The sequence below is a fragment of the Anoplophora glabripennis genome, unplaced genomic scaffold, assembly GCF_000390285.2.
Source record: "Anoplophora glabripennis isolate ALB-LARVAE unplaced genomic scaffold, Agla_2.0 scaffold802, whole genome shotgun sequence".
In the NCBI taxonomy this organism is placed as follows: Eukaryota; Metazoa; Arthropoda; class Insecta; order Coleoptera; family Cerambycidae; genus Anoplophora; species Anoplophora glabripennis.
In genome coordinates, this window is record NW_019416891.1 from 45,075 (window position 1) to 62,211 (window position 17,137).

Consider the following 17,137-nt stretch of genomic DNA (forward strand, 5'->3'; position numbering starts at 1 on the left):
GTCCTGATTCGACAACGTGCTCCGATAGTCCACAAGATTTTTTGTTAAGCCTACAGTCACTTTTATGTGACGTAATGCGCCCTTTTAGGGTTCTAGAAGTCTGACCTATGTAAGATTTATTACAATTATAACATGGAATTTTATAAACAACATTGGATTTTTCAAGAGTTTTAACAGAAGATTTAATTTTGGAAAATAATTCTGAACCAGTTTTGATATTTCTATTTGCAAACCGAATATTTAAATTTTTAAAAACATTAATTAATTTTGGAGTTAATGATTGTATAAAAGGTAGAGATTTATAAACAATTAGATCATTATTATTACTAATACCAGTAATGTCACTATTGTTATTATTATTTTCGAAATTTGTAACGGAAATAGAATGATTATTAAATTCAGATGAACTGAAAATTATTTTATTAAGGACTTTTTTTGGGTAAGAATTGTTAAGCAAAACACCCCTCAACTCTTTCAACGAGTCTTCTCTAAAAAGTGGATGTGTTAGAAGGTGTACTCTATGTTTTAGTGCCAATACCGGGTTTATTTTCATTTTATAGTTCTGATATGAGTGGAAATTCAAGTATCTACCACTACTCATCTGTACCATTTGGTACGCAGTACGTTTTGTTGATCACGAAGAACAGTCATGTCTAGGAAGGGGATACAGTTGTTCACCTCCTTCTCTGACATAAATTGGATATTAGCATCATAACTATTAAAAATATTGAGTACATTATCCACTTTATCCTGCGGGACTGCTAACAGTAAATCATCTACATATCTTTTCACGAAAGGGATATTGAAAGGTATCTTTGCCAAACAAAACCTAACCAAATCATCAAGTACAAAATTCACTAGAATAGGAGAAATTTTGGAGCCCATTGGCGTACCAAATACCTGTTTATAGTAACTATTATTGAATAAAAAGTAATTAGAATCGAAAATAAAGTCACGAATAGACAAAAAACTGTTTAAATTTAATTTGCATTGTTGAGAAATAATGTTCCAATTGTTTGTTAAACACTGACAAACTATTTTTTTTTTCAGTCGTGACTACCCTTTTGCTATATATATATATATATCACAAAATGTAGATTTATGTTCAAATAGTCTTTAGATCTAAAAATAGTTCGTCATTCTCTAATTTTCAAGATTTCATATGATATACAACTATCATTACGTTTTGTTTTTTTCTAATAAGTTCGCTTTAGGCACTATCTCTTCACTTAATAGTAGTAGTAAATGGGGCAGCCTCAGTCTGGCAATTAGGCCACAAGTGGGCCCTTTTTACCTACCCGCCGTCCCATCCACTGTCTGCCTCTGACGATCCTCGAAACTTCTTGACGCTTTGTTATACGCAAGGATTTTAGTCTATAGCAAGTCATATCCCCTTGCAGAAGGCTGCAGTGTCCCAGAAGGTGAACAGGGGTGTTCTCCCCTTTTCCACATTTCGGGCATAAGGGTACTCCTCAATTCCTATTAAACTTAAATGCATCCTAAGTCCGCAATGGCCTGCCAGAACCCCTAATTTAGGGCTCTTCGACTAATTGTCCACATATAAAGCTATAGACCTGCCTACATCATCTGTTCATCCTCCAATTTTAATCTAATGTTTGAGGGCTCCGTTAGTGCTACCTCGTGTGATTCCGAGGATTGTTTCAGGTCCTGGCCAGGCCCCCTCGATACAAGACGAGCCAGTTGGTCTGCTCTCTCGTTGCCAGAGATATCCATGTGGCCCGGAACCCAAACCAACTCTACCTCTCTTCGTCTGACCAGTGACTCCAGGCCGTCTCCACATTCCTAAACAAGAGCAAACCTTGTCCTCGTGGAGCTAACTGCTCTCAGCGCGGCCTGACTATCCTCTCTTCTACACAATTTCTTACCACCGTCTTACTTGCCACCATCAAAACAGCGAAAACCTCAGCCTGAAAGACTGTGGTATACATATCCAGTGAAAAACATTCCTGAATACCACCGCCTTCCAGATATATTCCTGTTCCTGAGTACTCGTTTTCTACCCGAGACCCATCAGTATAGGGATCCCGGGGGAATATATCACATACTTCCTTCCTAACCTCAGCCGGCTCTCTGTTTCCGTGACCTTCATGTCAGATATTGGGATATCCCTCTCCGCCCTGAGGACTATGGCAGCGTGTCCTTTTGCTTTCCAACCACATGTGTCTCTTATGCTTAGGTATGTTGCCATCGCCTCCCTCACAATACATGTAGGATGGGTCGGAAGCCCAAGAAGGACCTCTAACGCGGTCGTTGGGATCGTCCTAATTGTACCCGTATTACAACTCGCACAAATACAACGAAGAAATATTGAAGTCGGCGGCTGTCACGTTAATTTCTATGATTAGATTTGGATACCTCTGATGGTACATTCTTCTTGCTGCGCACAAGTATGGACATTCAAAAAATACTTGCAGCATGTCAGCATATGCACCATTAGTAAAATTATTTGCCATAATTCTTCTCATGTTATCGTAAAAAAAAATAAAATTATTGAGTATTAGCATGACAATCGCCTACCTAAATATTTCTAATATGAATAATAACTAATTTAATTTTTTTGTTAATAAACGGTTAGTTTTAAAACTAAAAGGTAAGACGGTATTAAAATAAATCAGCCTATCTGATACGCTCTTTTGAATATACAATTTTCGTCAAACAAAAAAGTTGTAGCACAAAATAACTTAGGGGATGCTCTCTCCAAGAAATTTTCGAAAAATCATTGAGAAGTAATAGAAAACTTGTTTACAATTTGACTATTATGAGTTTTTTGGTTTTCAAATTACAGTCGCTATTCCATATTGTTTTGGAAACTTTGAGAGGCTGCATCTTCTAAAGGCTGAACATTTTATTGAGATCATTTTTATACAATAAAACGTGTTCTTTTTAGTTGTAGATTCACCGGCATTATTTATGCTAATTGTTTTGAAAACACCCTGTACCTATATCATTAATTAAGATAATTATATCAGCTTTGTTCCTAACTGGTGACATTAGAAATCTTCACTATATACTTAACTAGAAAGACCTCCTGACCTTGAACTAGTTGGAGCTAATTTGTAAAATCTATTAAAATGATTAATTAATATGGAAGGTTATTACAACCTATTATCACGCAGTCATTTTTATCATGAATGTTGGTGACAACTTTTTTTGGCAAGTCGATTTTGAACTTAAATAAATAAAAAATACTTCTGTGAAAATAGTATTAGAGAAATTCACTGCAAAATGACATCCTGTCACTGCTAAGACTAGCTACTGTAGTGGAGCTTGAGGCGAAAATGAAGGAGCAAATAAGACAAAAACGTGAAGTAAATGGAGGGCGTTAAAATTTGCAAAGTAAGAAATGCGACATGCAAAGTAGGGAAAAAGAATAAATCGCTGATAAGGTAGTACATCATGTAGGGTGTCCCAATATTTCATGTCATGATTTAACTAATCTTGCCTCTATCTGCAGTTGTGCTGTTTAATCCCCAAAATGCTTCAAAATCGGCGATAATTTTTAGTAAGTGTCATTATTTAGAAATACTTGTAATGAAATAATTTTCAGTCATGGGTTTGAAACACCCTGAGCTCTTAAAATTTGTTTAAATAAATGTATAATAGCGCACCTCAATAATTAATTGCAATTTTAACACCCTCAAAATTAATGGACGCTGCATGAACGCAAAATCGCCATAATGTACCTACTAGCCTTTTCAATGATTTGGAAGCTAAGAAGCCGCCAGCCGTCGGAAGCAGTTGTGGTAAACAGCCAGTAGCAAACACGAGGGAAATTTTGCAAAGTCCAGTAAAAAACTATTTAACAGAAGAGACAAGTGATGATCACTTGTCATGGTAAGCAGCATAGCCCGCAGATTCTGCTACATACTTATCGTCCGCAAGGTAACATTACTCATTTGATATGTTTGATCTACTAAAGTTTATACAAAATAGTGATGTAGTTGATATCGTACCTGACATTCGTGATCAGCACATATATTCCCAATGGCTAGTAAACCAGAATTTCCTGTAGCTCCACAAAATCTACATATTCCACTTATTCCTACTCCATTCTTTTTAGTTCCTCCTTCACGAAATTCTATTAAAGCTTTCAATGTTCTTGAATCAACAAGGGCTAAAAGCCAGAATAATTTTGTTCTTCCGCAGCCTTCATGCAATTCTACTTTAATAGCCTCCTCTTCTTCTTTACAAACCTAAAGGAAATTTTAAAATTAATTACGAGCATTCAAAGTAACTTTTCGATAAACGGATAGTAAAGAGAAGAATATGTGTATACTGGGTGTTCGGAAATAGTGGTACTTCACTTTGAGGGTAGATTTGTCGACTCAAAATAAGACAAATATTTCATATAAACATGGGTCCGCAAATCCACCCTGCGGGAGCTAGGCGCGTTTGAACATGACGTTAAATAAATGGTTTTTTGCCAATAACTACTTTTAACTGGTTTGAAGGAGAGGGATACGTTTTGGACGATCTTCAAACGCGTCTACCTCCCGTAGGGTGAATTTGCGGACCCATGTTTATATGAAATTTTTGTCTTATTTTGAGTCGACTAATCTACCCTCAAAGTACCACTATTTGCGGACACCCTGTATATTCAATAATAGTACAGACTAAGTTGGATATTATTTTCACTTCAGAATGTTTCTCAGGAATTGAGGTTTAAGTTCCATTTCTTTGAATTTAAAGTGTATCGACCGATATAAATACCAAATTCCATTGAAGGCGATTCCTTGTAGATAAGGTGGTTATACAGGGTGTATCGCATAAGAACCGATACAGAGTAGGAGCATGTAGGGCAATCCAAAATATGGTGATTTAACGTAACTTACCTTTATACTAAGCTGCACCCCTGAGAAGTTATAGGCCTTGAAAGTGGGGTTTCAAATTTCAAAAAAATTTCTGTCAGTTATACCGAACTTGGAAAAACCAAATTTGGTACACGGTGTGAGTGTACCAAGAGCATTAATCGACAGTAAGAAAAGTTCAATTGAAGCATTTTAAAGAGTTAATAAGGATGAACTGAACTTAGAAAAACCAAATTTAGTACACGGTGTGAGTGTACCAAGAGCATTAATCGACAGTAAGAAGAGTTCAATTGAAGCATTTTAAAGAGTTGATAAGGATGATGCACGATTAAAATGTGACAGAATTTTTTAACCTGTGGACGGACTTAAAAAATTATTGAGTACCTACTTTACTTTATGGGGAATCTAATTGTAAAACTTTTCTTACTCTTAATTTTGAACAAAAATACGAGTAACTAATAATACTTATTGTAGCTGCGTTATTTAAAATTATCGAAAAATCAAAAGTTGTCTATGAATATAAAACTTGACGATCAGGAAAAAAGTTGGAATAAGAATAATTTAATAGAAAAACAAACAACTTAAACAACAGAAATAACATACAATTTGCACTGATAAGTTATAGAAATTGTTCAAATTTGTTTTCTCTCAGGCATAAATTTATTCCTCGTCGAAAATTGAAGTCTACTCTATCCAATAACTGATGATTGTTTCTAACTTAGCCCTTGAAGGTTAGTTAGTTTCATGTTCATTAATATCGATTTAAATATTATTCTTATTTTTTCCTTGTTTTTTTTAAGTCAATTGATCAGTATGTAAATTGTATTTAAAATAACGGACTGTACCTGCCTCTGATGATTCCTGGCTTTTCTATGTAAGTGGAGATATCTATCACACTCTGCACACAAATTACCACAGAAGTTGCATTGAATTATTGCAATTGTGTCGTCATCGTCGTGATTGTCGCATGTTGGTCTTGGTGGCATAGGTTGACCATCCGATTGTATCCATTGACCTAAAAGATTTAAGATTTTAATTTATCAAACAGCAAACATCTATATAGACATCTCATTCAGGTTCATACCTTGTCCAAACATCCATGAACTTAATATTGACATCTATAGGACATAATAGGATATAATCCGTAGCACCTGAAATTTGGACATTCACTGGATGTCCATATACAAACACCCTGTATAACGTGTTAATATTTAAGGAGGTTATTCTTGGGTTGACTTTAAGAAAAAAACTTCATATGAACATATGTCGTAAAAATCTTAACTTTTGAACTACAGGGTGCTAAAGTTTTATGAAAAAACATTTTTTTTTATAACTGGTATTACCCTAGATATTTTTTCAAATTCGGTACACGCCTCCTATTCAGGGTAATTTTCTTTTACCATTCCAAAATGTATGTAGATTACTGTAATTTCATAATTTCAACGTTTAAAAGTTATTATCTTAAATAAATTATTGTTCAAAGTTACATAAATCTTTCTTTTTTCTCATAAGATGCAAATGAATGAATTTTATTTTTTTATGCGAAAACTGTACGTCTAACGTAAAAAAAAAATTGAGACACCACATTTGCTCAGAAAGGAATGAGGATTTCAAGTATGATTTTTAATTTAAAAAAAAGCAGTGGCATAACAAATTTTTTCTTCAAAATATTCAATACAAAATCTGTACAGACACCACTGGCAAAAATAATAAAATTGTTTGTACATTAGAAAACGCATCTCGAAGAATAGAAGGCGTGTACCATTTGAAAAAATATCTAGGGTAATACTAAAGTTATCATAAAAAAAAGTTCAAAAGTGAAGACCTTTAGGATATATGTTCATATGAAGTTTTTTTCTTAAAATGGACTCAAGAATAACCTCCTTAAATATTAGCACGTTATTAAGAAACACCCTGTATATTCTAACTTGACGTTATATGGACGCCCAGTGTATACCAGTGCTATTTGGATGTATATACTTAGTTCCATGGGGAACATTCCTAAGATGCACATAACTAAATCCGATTTGTACAAAATTGGATATTCAGTGAACTTGAGTATAATCACTTTAAAATACCTCCTTATTCAGCATTGAAATGCGCTAGTCATAGTTGAAAAACTTATGGTAATAATAATTGTGTTGTACGACCTAAAAACGTATCTTAATACTTGATAAGAATTTGCAGGATCATTTGAAAAATTATGTCCACGATACGTTCAAGAAGTGTATGCTTTTTCAAAAGGAAATCAATTTACATTATTCATTATTTTTTATGTTGGTGCGGAGATATACCCACAAAACTAAAAATCTGAAAATAACCAGTAGCTAAAGACAAATATGAATTAAAGAAAGTACTACTATTGAAAATTTATAAAGAATGTTGCCAAAATTGCCTAAATCGACTCACTAAGAATAACCATGAATTATTTATCTGTACAAAACAATGTCAAGTTTTTCTTCGATTCTCAAATACTATAGACCCTGAGAGATTGTAGACATTGTTGAAGATGGTCATGAGAAAGTGGTTTCCTATTTTAGTAAAGTTCTTTCTAAGCAAGAGGTGAACTACTGCGTGACTAGGAGAGTTACCTGCCATAGTTAAAACTGTAGAGCATTTTCACAAGTATGTCTGTGACCAGCCGTTCGTCGTGATAATTCATTTAAGCGATTGCTCATAGAGTGGAAATTCACGAAACCGCTGGTAAAACATCACCCAGTGTAAATTTTGGTACGTAGTTACGTCTGCTTTATAGATTTTGTTACGAGTTGACTAAATCAACAGGAAAATTTAGGTACATGACTATCTTCTCCATCTGAAAGACTGGATAAAGTTGGTATATAAACTGGTACGAGAAAAGTTAGCAGATAGGAATAGACAAAATAATGACCCTACTATAAGCAAGGATTCCAAGAGAACAACAAGGTGTGGTTATATAATCCGAAGAGGACTAAGAACAGATCATTGAAATTATAAGATTGTGACAAAGTTATATAATATAGTGTATAGAATTCGGAAAAATTCCCAGTTCAAGATTGTTCACATAGGAAGGTTGACATCTGATCAAGACAATCATGGTGACAGTAAAGTAAACATGATCAGGACAATCGGTTCTAAGTGGGGGCAATATTACGAAAGTTCACCTACCTTATTCGTATCTCAATTCAGTTCTTAAATGTTAATATAGGTACTCATTTCTGTAATATTTACATTTTGACATTTTCTAAAACTTTCTAGGTTATACTTGATTTGGTTGAAGACACAATTCTAAAGGTGAGAAATTTATAGAATATGAAAAATTTCTAGAATATGAAAAATTAAATGTAATTATATAATTTACGGTTCCGAGAATTTAGTAAAAGGAAACAGGGAAGATAGAAACATCAGTGTGAAGAAAAATAGATGCCGACATTTAAAACTGAGATCTATTATTTTGAAAAGGTGGACCAATTGCCAATTGTTTTCGTCGTTATCGCATTTGAAATTTTGAAGGTTAATTTCCCAACGTTAAAATAATCAACGTCAAGTATCAAGTTATCAAGGTTTCTCTAAATTCAATAGAAAATTACACAGATTTTCTTTTAATTTTTTAGATTTGTACTTAACACAATCGAAGGTAACTACAAACATAACATATTTTAAATTTCACATAATTTTTTGGTGTAGATTAAAGGGCCAATTAAGACACATAGGAATGAAAATAATTAACATAATGAAAAAGAAATGGCAGATCCATAATTATAATTAAAGAGATGTATCACATTCGAGGAACGTGTTCTACTCTCACCATTTCAGATGTTTACTTTTTCATCAACGGTAAAAATGCTTTTTATACGATCTTCTACCATGTAATGACGACTGCCTGTTACTACCGGATACTAAATCATTTAGGTCAAATATGCATCCCACTTTACTCAAGTCATTTTTGTGTTAAATTTGGTAACCTCAACAAGTTTAGTTAGGGCGATACAAATTTGAAACTCTTCTCCAGGTATATGAAAATAAATTTTTCTAGATTGTTCTTATTATATATACCTATACTCGTATACTAACTGTGATCTACATTTTCTAAAACTTAAAAGCTTCTTAAATACATGAAAATTAAATTGTGCGATATAACTGTAAATTCAGCAAAATAACAAAAACAAACGTATTTTTTTCATATTGGTATTAAAATTATATTTGTTCTACAAAAATACATATATTGAAGATTCTATCTTATATATACTTCAAAGTTGGCTATAAGGATTTTGGCCGAAAATGGCGGGTAATTGTGATACCTTATTAGATTAATAAATTTAGAATTAGAACTACCAATTAATAATATTTAACTTTTGCTTAAAAACTGCAACGTTTTCTGAGCTATGGAAAGAGGGGGTATATTGAACAACTTTGCCAAGGTATTTGAAAAGTCATTGTATAATGAAATAATGAAATAAAATTTTGTGGGGATTTTAACTTTGATGCTTTTAGTAATGTTGATTTTAGAAAATTGTGTACAATTCTCTCATGTTTTAATTTGAAGGATGTGGTGGAGTGGCCTACTCGAGTGACAGACACCACTTCTACCTTAATTGATAACATTTTCGTTAACTTTCATGACGAAGGAACATGTTGTGTTTTTGACAACACTTTCTCTGATCACAGAACGATACTTTTTGAATTAGATTGCTATGTTCCAACTTCTTGTAATAAAACCTATATGAGACGAAATTACAATGAAAACAATTTGGCACAGTTTGAAAATTCTTTGTATGAAGAAGATTGGTCCTATATGTACCAGCTTTCTGAAACAAATGAGGCTTTTGATTACTTCAATAGGATATTTTTACATTATTTTAACAGTTTCTTTCCAGTACGCAGGCATCACTTTAAGGTAAATAACTCCGGTAAACAATGGGTAAATGATGAAGTCAAAAGATCTAGCTCTCGTCTTAAAACTCTTTTTCATTTAAAAACAAATTATGCCGATTTAGTTCCTGTCTATAAAATAGCTAAAAATAAGCATATATCTACAATTAGAGAAACAAAAAGAAAATATTACCAAAATAAAATTAATAATTCGGATAATCCAGTAAAGGCAGCTTGGAATATAGTAAATGAAATTTCTAACAAAAAGAAAGATAGGAGTAATATATCAATAAAATATAATGGAGTAACAATTGAAGATCCTGTTGAGGTTGCTTCAACTTTTAATAGTTTTTTTATTAATACACCAAAAAATATTGTTGAGAATATATCTGCTGATAACGTTGATAATAGAGTGTGTGTTACTAAAATAGTAAATCAAACTTTGTTTTTAAACCCTTTCTCTGAAAGTGAATTATTAAATTTATTAAGAAATAAATTAAAAAATAAGAAATCCGCAGGATCAGACGACGTTCCCATGTTTTTAATAAAACGTGTTTTAAAAGTGATAATGCAGCCTATAACGTATCTAGTAAATCTATCCTTTCAAACCGGTATCTTTCCCGACACTTTAAAGGTGGGAAAAGTACTCCCTATTTTTAAAAAAAGTGATCGTTTATCATTAGAAAACTATAGACCAGTTACTCTTCCTCTCAGCTTTTCAAAAATTTTTGAATATGCTTATTTAGAACGTTTGACAAATTTTTTAAACAAAACAAGAATTTTAACTAAGAACCAACACGGATTTCGTTCAGGGCGGTCCACTATAACAGCTACACACTCTTTTTACGAAGAAGTCATTAGATGTATTGATGCAGGCGAGTGCCCTGTCGGGATTTTCTGTGATCTTAGTAGGGCATTCGACTGCGTTAATCACGATAATTTACTTACCAAACTTTATGATTATGGCATAAGAGGTGTTCCGTTGAACTGGTTACTGTGTTTTTTAAAATTTCGGAAACAATATGTCTCTATACAACACATTAATTCCGATACTTTGAATGAGATCAATTCTGATTATAGCTTAATTGAAATGGGAGTACCGCAGGGCTCTATTCTGGGACCTGTGCTTTTTGTTTTATATGTCAATTCAATAGAAAATGTAATAGGTAACGTAGCTTTTACCATGTATGCCGACGATTTATCTCTGATTATTTCAAGTAACTCGGATAAAAATCTTAACATCGGTATTAATAAAACGATTGAAAATATATGTGCATGGTTTAATCAGAACTATTTATATTTAAATGTAAATAAAACGCAAATGATAAGGTTTCATAATAGACAGAGAAAATGTGACGACCTAACAATAAAAATTAATAACTGTGTCATTAAGAATGACACTTTAGGCAGTGTTAAATTTCTGGGAATTTATTTCGACGAAACCCTTAATTGGAAAGTGCATTGCAACCATCTCGTTTCCACTTTAAGTTCAATAAATTTTTTATTTAAAAACATGAAAACAATTTTATTAAAAAATCAGTTAATTAATTTATATTATGCTCAAGTAGAATCGCGTCTTCGTTATGGTGTCTGTTTCTGGGGTGATTCCACCCTCTCACATTCTGTTTTTATTTCACAGAAGCGTATTTTGCGCAATATTGCTGGTGTACCTAGTGAACATACCTGTAGAGATATTTTTAAACAATACAAAATTTTAACTTTAAGTTCGTTATTTATATTTGATATGTGTATTTATGTTTTTAAAGCGGGGGGGGGGGGTAGGCGGTGTAATTGAGGGAAAATTTCCCAAATATTGTTTGGTGCTTCTACGGTATATATTAGTGTATTAAGTTTATGATTTTTTTGTGTATAAATGTATTGTCGATTTAGCATTACCTTTTTTTGGGTATTTGGTTAATAGATATTTTTATTATTTTGTATATTGGTATATTGAAATATTTGGTTCTAGATATTTATGCGACTAAGAGGTCTGGGCACCCAGTCGCTGGGTGCCCAATGTAGGACACTGGGTGCCCGGGCACCCAGGGCACCCCCGGTTGCTGCGCCTCTGTACATGGTGTAAACACAAGGCATAAGAATAATATTCGGGTACCTTTTTCTAAATTGTCAATTACCAATAAGTCACTAAATTATTTGGGGCCTAAAATTTTTAACAAATTACCTTTTGAATTAAGACAAGATAAAGTATCTTTATCAATTTAAAGTAATGTTAAAATTATATTTAGTGACCAAATGTTTTTATTCCTTGGGTGAGTTTTTTGCTTCCTAGGTTAAGTTACATTTGTTTTTACTTTAAATATCTGCTATACGTATAAGTGACTATTGTTATACAATTTGTAATTGTCTCAAAACAAAATAAAACATCTAATCTAATCTAATCTAATCTAATCTAATCTAATCTAATCTAATCTAATCTAATCTAATCTAATCTAATCTAATCTAATCTAATAATCTAATATATCCTTCTGTATCTAACTGCATTTCACCATATCAGCATGGATTTATCTAAAGGAGATCTGCTACCACAAACCTTCTATTACCCAGTATTTATTTGAAGTTATTGATCAGTATGGGCAGGTAGATGTGGTTTATACGGACTTTTCATAGGCATTTTACCGCATTGATCATAAAATTTTGCTAATTAAACACATTTCGGTTTAGTTTTTCATTTCTTACTAGAGTAATAGAGTTCAATATTATGCTTACAACGGTTGCAGATCTAGTAAATTTTTGGCAGTGTCAGGAGTACCGCAGGGCTCTAATCTAGGCCCACTTATGTTTTTGCTCTTTATAAATGACTTGTGTTATATTGTTAATTGTAACTTTGATGTTTGCTGATGATTTTAAGATTTTTTCTAAAATTGACCCAGTATCTAACTGCATTCACATCCAGAATCAGTTGAATAGAATTGAACATTGGTGTCAGATTAATTAATAACAATCTTCATGTGAATGTATCAAAGTGTAAGGTTATGACCTATACGAGAAACAACAAGCATTTGGGTCTTTTTGTTACACGTTTAACTCAACAAGCATTTTATAGCGATATGAAATCATTAAAGACTTAGAAGTTACCTTCGATAAGAAGCTGACATATTCAGCTCACATTGAAAATATATAATCGTCAGCAATTAAAATACTTAGATTTATCATCAGGAACTATAATACCTTCAATAATGCTAAAGCCCTTAAAACACTTTATTTCTCGTATGTTAGATCTAGGCTGGAATATTGCAGTATAATATGTACATCTATTTACAATGTAGATAAGTTAAACTTGGAGAGAATACAATGGACATTTTTAAAATTTCTTCATTTTAAAACGTCTGATATTTATCCTGTCAGGGGCTAGGATTACCACCTGCTTAGAAATTAATTTAATATACATTCTCTTGAACATCGCAGAATCCAATAAAGTCTGAAATTCCTCTATTTGCTGACACAATGGAATTGATTCACCAGGTTTGTTGCAGAAATTATTGTATTAGTTCGTTGAATGATTTCCGGGCCTGTTGCCACGTCGTCGATTTACAACTCTTGACGTCTCGAGAGACATATGTCTCTCTCGAAACGTCGAGTTGTAAATCGACGACGTGGCAACCAGCCCGGAAACCATTCAACCATTAACGACAGCCACGGAAGCCTGCAAACAAAACTATTGTATTATTTTTTTTACACCCGCTATAGCTCTACAGCCCTCTACTTTTCACTTGCCACATTCTAATTCAGATTTATTAAATCACCTTTTTATACATAACTTTAATATAGCTTTCTGGTACGTGTGATATCAATTTCGGTGGGTTAAAGTGTTTTACATCTGTAATATACGGGGTGTAACGTAAAGGTTGGGAATAAATGAAACGGTGGGTTTTTTATTTTAAAAAATAAATATTTGTCATATAAAGTTATGCTCTACGGGTTTTCTTTTCCAAGCTACAAGGCGCTAAAAAATTTCAAAAAATTTAATTTTTTAATATCAAAAGTTTTTTTTCAATGCTTATTTGACCATGTTAGGTGGCTGAGTCAAAGAATACTTCATAATGTTTTTGTTATTTTTATTTTCCTATGTTAGCAGTGGTATTTACGAAAGTTTTATTTATGGAAAAATTACAAGAGCTACAAATAAAACGCAAGAGGGTAATTTTGTTTAAAATAAAATGTGGATCATAAAAAACATTAAAAACATGTTTTTGCCAGTGGCGTACAACAATTTTCTTCGAAAAACCTTACGGTACAATCCGTACGCACGCCACTAAGTAACTTACAAAGTCAATTTTTTTCCTGTTACTAGGGGATTATCAAATTCAGCTAAGGCTAAAATTTCGTTCTATTATCTTATAATGTTCGAAAGTTATTGGAGAAAAACTAATTTTTTTGAAACTTTTTAGCGCCCTGTAGCTCGGAAAAGAAAATCCGTAGAGCATAACTTCATATGAAAAAAAAATATTTTTTAAACCAAAAAATTCACCGTTTAATTTATTTCCAACCTTTACGTTATACCCAGTATTAATTGCTTCTGTTCCTTGCAATGTAAACCTGTTATATTCTTGTTATGTACATTTAATTAGGTCGTCTTGTATTGTAACATATAATCTATCTTATCTAAACTCTAGAGTAGTAAAATATTGTTCTTTAATTATAGTAATCTGTTGGGCAATGAAACTAAATAATATAAAAAAAGTAAAATAAAATGTTGATTTATTAGTTAAAATTACAGATGTTTGAGAATATTTAAATAAATAGATAGCGTATCTCTTATTTCCAGATGCTTATTTTGTATACAAACTAGTATTATTGTTTTATTAACGCTTAATACACAGAGTATCCCGGGACTTAAAGTAAAATGACACACGGTATGCAAATAAACGTGAATGAACTTAACCTAACTTGTTTAGTGAATTGAACAATGCTACGACAGTTATTAACAATAAATGATAGGCATTAACAATAATCGTCTACCTGTATAATACCATTAATTATTTTTGTAGGCTTTTGAAGTTTGGATACTAACGACCATAACAATTATAAATATTTTTTCTATAATTTCCGAAAAAAAAAACAAAATAAAATAACGAAATTTCGGTGTAATGGAATTTTCTAATATTTCTAGCAAACAGTTTTATTCCATCTCGATATATATTATTTCTTAATAGGTAAGTACCTGAACTTAATCTCTCGACATGATCTTTATCCAAAACACAAAGTGACGCTAATGCTAGCCATAAGGTTGTTGTCTGCACGCAATTGTTAGGTAATTTTTGTTCGTCGTTAAGGTAAGTAAGACCTAAAATATTTTCTGCTATAGCTCCTTTTGTTATATTTGCCCAAACTTCGGACATTTTCCCCTAAAAAATAATTTTAGGTAAATTATATCAATAATATAGTTTTTGTCCATTTTGTTATAAGAATTTATAATCTTATATTCAATAAATATGACGAAGAAAATAGATTGTGTCCTACTGTAAAAAGATAAAAATAATTATAGTAGGTACTTACTGAGGCCATGTCTTTAATTAACTTAATAATTATTTCAGCAAGATTTTTATTTACATGTCCTTTTAACCACCATTTTTCAAGTGGGTTATCCTTTGGATTAATTGAAGTAGATAATGAAATGGTATTTATCTCCTTAGAAACCCCAATATTTCCATTTTTGCCTCTAATTTTTACTTGTAACGTTAAAGACTTTGCAATAACGCTAAGAAATACATCCAAAATTCCTAACCTAAAAGTACTCCAATAACAATCGATTTTATTAATAATGTTATAATATATATACTGATCTATATCAAATTTTCCAGAATCGGGATCTTTATTTGTTGCAGTAATAATGTTAAAATCCTTTGCAGGCAACGTTTTTACTCCAACTATTTTAGCAAATGTTTCCGGGGAAATTTCAGCCATCATTCTGCTCAATAATGATGTGACCTTAAAAACACATTTTTAAAAATTATACTGGAAACAAATATAGTAACTTACTTGGCGTTGTACTCTTGCACTTCCAGCATGTAATAATGTTAAAAGGTTTTTTAAAAGACCATATTGATGGGATAAATATGCCCTACCAACAGAACTACCAGACAACGCCAATACCATGGATAACATTTCAAAGCAATAAGTATCCGAATTTGTAGTTATTTCATCGGCTGTAACAGTTGATGAATACAAATTTGATTCCCATTCTTCATATACTCTTTCAGTTTCTTTTCGAATTGCTTGAACTATATGGACAATAACCTAAGAAATAAAACCTGTAAGAAGCTGGGGAAATATTACTTAAATTATTTATTTTAAGTAATAACTTAGAGTATACTTATACATACATGTCGTTCCCTGATGTGTAAAGTATAAAAATATTTCTAATAAAAAAAGTACCATTTTTAATAAAATTGTGAGATTTGTTTTCCTATAGATTGATCGTTTTGAATGATGTTTTAATTTCTTTAAAATTTAACGTACAAAAATTTAATTTTATAATTGTAGGAATCATAATGTTCTAGCAAGGGTTCGACAGGAAGGAGTTGTTCGAAATCAACAATTTATGCCTCTTCAGAGATTATAAATTTCTATAGTAGCATAACCATCCTGGTAAGTACTTATGCAGGCTGGTATGAAAATTTCTCTAATCAAAACTTAGTGAGCATTAATCGAATAAGGTGGAATATTTATCGATCTATCCGGATTACATACGAGTAGACTGTTCAGAAAAATTAATATCGGAATTGAATTCTGTGAAGATTGGAATATCTGCTTTACAGCGAGCATTTATTGTACCAACACAAGATTGTAATTCGGTTTTATATACACAAATACAAAAGAGGGATAATATTTTTCTATTATTAATTTCATTGGTGAATTTTGAATTTCGTTGTAAAGTAATAGGCAGGGTTGTTAAAGGGCGTTTATTCGTTTCCTTCGGATTCTATATAAGACTTTTCTGGTATACAGTCGCAGGAAAATTTGGATTTTCTTGAGAGTTTTCTGGTTCTTCGTCATAGTGTTCTTGAATGATCGGGTCATAATATTGATAAGACGGTTGGTAAATTTCTCGAAATTGTTCTTCATGATAGTAATTTTCTTGGTAGTAATCTTCTTGAGTCGCGTTTTCCTCTACGTTGTGCCATATCCCATTTCTTAATCTTGTTAACTGGAATGTATGTTGAAACTTCGGCACAGGTCTGTGCGATGTTGTTGACATTGATATTAGTTTATGCGAAGGGTTTACATTCATAGATTTACAATTTTTTTTGTTCTGGATGTGGTGTAACGAACTGATTTTTAGACGGGGTTCTGAGACGCCCCGCATGGTTATTTTCTATTTTATTTAAATAATGTTTAATTCAGCACCGATATTTGCATCTAAATTAATCCTATAGCGCAAGCGCAAGCGCACTTAGGTTGTCTGGCAAGTTAGAATCTAAAGGCAGTCAACAGCC

The 17,137-nt window shown here is 32.3% G+C and overlaps 1 protein-coding gene across 1 annotated transcript in view; it reads right to left on the reverse strand.

The window, feature by feature from the left end:
* LOC108910387 (E3 ubiquitin-protein ligase MYCBP2-like) overlaps positions 1-16,899 on the reverse strand; it is a 56,273-nt gene extending 39,374 nt beyond the window's left edge. The window contains exons 1-7 of the mRNA XM_018714974.1: positions 16,648-16,899; positions 15,681-15,938; positions 15,481-15,629; positions 15,198-15,426; positions 14,863-15,046; positions 5,675-5,844; positions 3,975-4,214 (exon numbers count right to left, since the gene is read on the reverse strand). Of these exons, the coding sequence (XP_018570490.1) occupies positions 3,975-4,214; positions 5,675-5,844; positions 14,863-15,046; positions 15,198-15,426; positions 15,481-15,629; positions 15,681-15,938; positions 16,648-16,899 (1,482 nt within the window). The remainder of the gene's footprint in view (positions 1-3,974; positions 4,215-5,674; positions 5,845-14,862; positions 15,047-15,197; positions 15,427-15,480; positions 15,630-15,680; positions 15,939-16,647) is intronic.
* Between the last annotated feature and the right edge of the window lie 238 nt (positions 16,900-17,137).